The 5,919-nt window shown below is 46.0% G+C and overlaps 1 protein-coding gene across 1 annotated transcript in view; it reads right to left on the bottom strand.

Annotated features, from left to right (window-relative positions):
* Positions 1-3,238: 3,238 nt before the first annotated feature.
* Positions 3,239-5,919, bottom strand: part of hsd11b2 (hydroxysteroid (11-beta) dehydrogenase 2) — a 13,822-nt gene continuing 11,141 nt past the window's right edge. Inside the window, exon 5 of the mRNA XM_042312875.1 lies at positions 3,239-3,638. Within this exon, the coding sequence (XP_042168809.1) occupies positions 3,241-3,638 (398 nt within the window). The 3' untranslated portion in view covers positions 3,239-3,240. The remainder of the gene's footprint in view (positions 3,639-5,919) is intronic.

Genomic DNA, 5,919 nt, shown 5'->3' with positions numbered 1-5,919 from the left:
AACAGTGGGTTAACTGGCCTAGGAACAGTGGGTTAACTGGCCTAGGAACAGTGGGTTAACTGGCCCTAGGAACAGTGGGTTAACTGGTCTAGGAACAGTGGGTTAACTGGTCTAGGAACAGTGGGTTAACTGCTAAAGAGGAACAGTGGGGTAACTGGTCAGGAACAGTGGGTTAACTGGTTTGAACAGTGGGTTAAGCTTCTGTTTAACAAGTCCAAACACTGGGTTAACCACTAGGCAGTGGGTTACCCTGGAACGTGGGTTAACTGGTCTCAGTGGGTTAACTGGCCCTAACCACTGGGTTAACCTGGCCGGAACCCCTCCACAGTGGGTTAACCACTAGGAACAGTGGGTTAACTGGCCGGAACCCCTCCAACAGTGGGTTAACCACTAGGAACAGTGGGTTAACGCCCCTCCAGTGGGTTAACCCCTAGGCTACCCTGGGCTAACCACTGGCCCTAGGAACAGTGGGTTAACTGGCCCTAGGAACCACAAGGCTACCTGCCGCCCCTCCACCCCAACCACTGGGCTACCTGGCCCTAGGAACAGTGGGTTAACTGCCCTCCAACAGTGGGTTAACCACCCTAGGCTACAGTGGGTTCCACTCTAACACCTGGGCTAACTGCTAGGAACAGTGGGTTAACTGGCCTAGCCCCTCCACTCTAACCACAGAACTACAGATGTCGCCCCTCCACTCTTGACCACTTGGCTACCCTGCCGCCCCTCCACACTCTAACCACTAGGCTACCCTGCCGCCCCTCCACTCTAACCACTAGGCTACCCTGCCGCCCCTCCACTCTAACCACTAGGCTAACCTGCCGCCCCTCCACTCTAACCACTAGGCTAACCTGCCGCCCCTCCACTCTAACCACTAGGCTAACCTGCCGCCCCTCCACTCTAACCACTAGGCTAACGCTGCCGCCCCTCCACTCTAACCACAAGGCTACCCTGCCGCCCCTCCACTCTAACCACTAGGCTACCCTGCCGCCCCTCCACTCTAACCACTAGGCTACCCTGCCCCCTCCACTCTAACCACTAGGCTACCCTGCCACCCCTCCACTCTAACCACTTTGCTACGCTGCCGCCCCTCCACTCTAACCACCTTTGCTACTCTCCCGCCCCTCCACTCTAACCACTAGGCTACCCTGCCGCCCCTCCACTCTAACCACTAGGCTACCCTGCCGCCCCTCCACTCTAACCACTAGGCTACCCTGCCGCCCCTCCACTCTAACCACTAGGCTAACCTGCCGCCCCTCCACTCTAACCACTAGGCTAACCTGCCGCCCCTCCACTCTAACCACTAGGCTACCCTGCCGCCCCTGCTGAGCGAAGCAAAGTAGGGTCAAACCATTCCCTCCCAACCTCGCCCCCGATCTTTCTTCAGTTATACAATGTTATGAGGCTTAATTAAGTGAACACAGCTATGGAATTAGCACACCATGCTCCAAATACTAACTGACGGATTAGAAATGGGTGGTTAGGTTTGAGTATAAAGGTCAAAGATGGGCTCCTGGCATGTCAACAAACTGTCCCACCACTCCAGGACAGAAGGAGAGCTGTGTTTGGTGTTGGCTCCTCTCTCCTATCCTCCCTCTCTCCTCTCCTCCCTCTCCCCTCTCTCTTCTCCCATTTCTCTCCTCTCTCCTCTCCCATGCTCTCTCCTCTCTTCTCCTCTCCTCTCCTCTCCTCTCCCTCTCCTCTCCCTCCTCTCCTCTCCTCTCCTCTCCTCTCCTCTCCTCTCCTCTCCTCTCCTCTCCTCTCCTCTCCTCTCCTCCCTCTCCTTTCTCCTTCCTTTCCTGTCCTCTCCTATCCTCCCTCTCTCCTCTCCTCTCCTATCCTCCCTCTCTCTTCTCTCCTCTCTTCCCTCTCCCATCTCTTTCTCCTCTCTCCTCTCTCCTCTCCCATGCCCTCTCTTCTCCTCTCTCCTCTGATTGCTGAGGCAAGAGATAACAAAAAGATTTTTAAAAAGTCAACTTTTAATATTACCAAAGTTAGGTGAACAACGAGTTAAAAAAATACATTTTTTTAACAATATTTTTAAGAATATTTTGTTATTGTAAAATTCACAGTTTTCAGTGATTGATGAAATAAAACTGGCATAGCTGATCTGATTGAAGAAGAACATTCAGTGGAGTGAAAAACAAAATACAAAGAACCGAACAACGACAAACTGTTTCAATTAAAAATAACAAATATAATTGAACATCTATAAGGTCCTTGAATTCAGGTGCTCCATGGGGATGTGACAGAATGGTGTATTTACAGAGCTCTGTGGTGCCAGCCGTGTTGGTGCCAGCCATGTTGGTGCCAGCCGTGTTGGTGCCAGCCGTGTTGGTGCTGTTGGTGCCAGCCGTGTTTGTGCCAGCCGTGTTGGTGCCATCGTGTTGGTGCTGTTGGTGCCAGCCGTGTTGGTGCCAGCCATGTTGGTGCCATCGTGTTGGTGCCAGCCGTGTTGGTGCCAGACATGTTGGTGCTAGCCGTGTTGTGGCCAGACGTGTTGGTGCCATCGTGTTGGTGCCATTGTGTTGGTGTCTGCCATGTTGGTGCCAGCCGTGTTGGTGCCATCGTGTTGGTGCCATCGTGTTGGTGCCATCGTGTTAGTGCCATCGTGTTGGTGCTAGCCGTGTTGGAGCCATCGTGTTGGTGCCAGGCGTGTTGGTGCCATCGTGTTGGTGCCAGGCGTGTTGGTGCCAGACGTGTTGGTGCCAGCGAAACCATACAGCATATTTAAGGTGCTAACATGTCGTCCGTTCTAAAAGTTGGGACAAACTCTCTAAATATATGTTTCTGTGTGCCAGCTATGTTGGTGTCTGCCGTCTACTGGGAGGGGAAGCCACTCAAATACTCATCTTCAATGACCCCCTTCAATATGAACACCAATATAATGAGCCCTTCAATATGAACACCAATATAATGAGCCCTTCAATATGAACACCAATATAATGAGCCCTTCAATATGAACACCAATATAATGAGCCCTTCAATATGAACACCAATATAATGAGCCCTTCAATATGAACACCAATATAATGAGCCCAATTCAATATGAAATATGACCAATATAATGAGCCCTTCAATATGAACACCAATATAATGAGCCCTTCAATATGAACACCAACACAAAAACCACAATATTCAAACAACAATAGACAACAACACGATGAGCGTGTTTTACCTGACGTAAGTGGGTCCTACAGCTACCACTTTTTACCTAAAAAAACAAACACACATCTCATTGTTTTACTTCTTTATCTTCTCCACGTTGTTGTTGCTGTTGATGTTGTTGTTGTTGTTGTTGTTCTCTTTCCTCAGCGCTCGTGGGATGATCTTCTTCTGGACAAATAGTCTCTGGAGGAACTTGTCTGAGAGTCTCAGAGGGAAATAACTATAAACGAAGTACATGAGGCCCACGCCGGGCCCAGCATAGTATCGGACCAGGGGCCGGGGGGAAAGCAGCGCCTCGCTGATGGTGTTGATGACTGGTGACAGGTCCTCGTTAGCCGACTGGGCGAAATGTTGGAAGAGCTCCTTGGTCTCGTGCGTGTAGTCTTCCCCGTACTCCTCCAGCAGGCCTGCGGACAGGTTGTGGATCAGGCTCTTGTACTGACTCTCCCAGTACTCCTGGTTACCGGACTGACCTGGGATCAGAAGATATAGAGGGTTTGAGTTAACAGGGAGTTTCCTTTACACCGTAGGTTCTCTCCCAGTACTCCTGGTTAATGGACTGACCTGGGATCAGAATATATAAAGGACTGAGTTAACAGGGAGTTTCCTTTACACCGTAGGTTCTCTCCCAGTACTCCTGGTTAATGGACTGACCTGGGATCAGAATATATAAAGGACTGAGTTAACGGAGTTTCCTTTACACCGTAGGTTCTCTCCCAGTACTCCTGGTTAATGGACTGACCTGGGATCAGAATATATAAAGGACTGAGTTAACGGAGAGTTTCCTTTACACCGTAGGTTCTCTCCCAGTACTCCTGGTTAATGGACTGACCTGGGATCAGAATATATAAAGGACTGAGTTAACAGGGAGTTTCCTTTACACCGTAGGTTCTATATCTTATTCCAGTACTCCTGGTTAATGGACTGACCTGGGATCAGAATATATAAAGGACTGAGTTAACAGGGAGTTTCCTTTACACCGTAGGTTCTCTCCCAGTACTCCTGGTTAATGGACTGACCTGGGATCAGAATACATAAAGGACTGAGTTCTATATCTTATTCCAGTACTCCTGGTTAATGGACTGACCTGGGATCAGAATATATAAAGGACTGAGTTCTATATCTTATCCCAGTACTCCTGGTTAATGGACTGACCTGGGATCAGAATATATAAAGGACTGAGTTCTATATCTTATTCCAGTACTCCTGGTTAATGGACTGACCTGGGATCAGAATATATAAAGGACTGAGTTCTATATCTTATTCCAGTACGCCTGGTTAATGGACTGACCTGGGATCAGAATATATAAAGGACTGAGTTCTATATCTTATTCCAGTACTCCTGGTTAATGGACTGACCTGGGATCAGAATATATAAAGGACTGGATTAACAGGGAGTTTCCTTTACACCGTAGGTTCTCTCCCAGTACTCCTGGTTAATGGACTGACCTGGGATCAGAATATATAAAGGACTGAGTTCTATATCTTATTCCAGTACTCCTGGTTAATGGACTGACCTGGGATCAGAATATATAAAGGACTGAGTTCTATATCTTATTCCAGTACTCCTGGTTAATGGACTGACCTGGGATCAGAATATATAAAGGACTGAGTTCTATATCTTATTCCAGTACTCCTGGTTAATGGACTGACCTGGGATCAGAATATATAAAGGACTGAGTTAGTTTAAATTTAGAGAATCATTTAATACGTAGGTAAGAGCAATACATCATTCTTGCTAATAAGGTGCTAATAACATGCTAATAAGGTGCTAATAACATGCTAATAGGGTGCTAATAACACGCTAATAAGGTGCTAATAACATGCTAATAGGGTGCTAATAACATGCTAATAAGGTGCTAATAACACGCTAATAAGGTGCTAATAACACGCTAATAAGGTGCTAATAACATGCTAATAAGGTGCTAATAACATGCTAATAAGGTGCTAATAACACGCTAATAAGGTGCTAATAACATGCTAATAAGGTGCTAATAACATGCTAATAGGGTGCTAATAACATGCTAATAAGGTGCTAATAACACGCTAATAAGGTGCTAATAACACGCTAATAAGGTGCTAATAACATGCTAATAAGGTGCTAATAACATGCTAATAAGGTGCTAATAACACGCGAATAAGGTGCTAAAAACATTCTAATAAGGTACCAATAACATGCTAATGAGACGCTAATAAGGTGCTAATAGCATGCTAATAAGGTGCTAATAACATGCTAATAAGGTGCTAATAACATGCTAATAAGGTGCTAATAACATGCTAATAAGGTGCTAATAACACGCTAATAAGGTGCTAATAACACGCTAATAAGGTGCTAATGACATGCTAATAAGGTGCTAATAACACGCTAATAAGGTGCTAATAACACGCTAATAAGGTGCTCATAACATGCTAATAAGGGGCTAATAACACGCTAATAAGGTGCTAAAAACATTCTAATAAGGTACCAATAACATGCTAATATGGTGCTAATAACATGCTAATGAGATGCTAATACGGTGCTAATAACACGCTAAAAAGGTGCTAAAAACATTCTAATAAGGTACCAATAACATGCTAATGAGACGCTAATAAGGTGCTAATAGCATGCTAATAAGGTGCTAATAGCATGCTAATAAGGTGCTAATAACATGCTAATAATGTGCCAATAACATGCGAATACGGTGCTAATAACATGCTAATAACATGCTAATAATGTGCTAATAACATGCTAATAAGGTGCTCATAACATGATAA

Source organism: Oncorhynchus tshawytscha, unplaced genomic scaffold (genome assembly GCF_018296145.1).
Source record: "Oncorhynchus tshawytscha isolate Ot180627B unplaced genomic scaffold, Otsh_v2.0 Un_contig_9788_pilon_pilon, whole genome shotgun sequence".
In the NCBI taxonomy this organism is placed as follows: Eukaryota; Metazoa; Chordata; class Actinopteri; order Salmoniformes; family Salmonidae; genus Oncorhynchus; species Oncorhynchus tshawytscha.
Note: the sequence above shows the minus strand (reverse complement) of the source record. Positions and strands in the feature narration are given on the sequence as shown.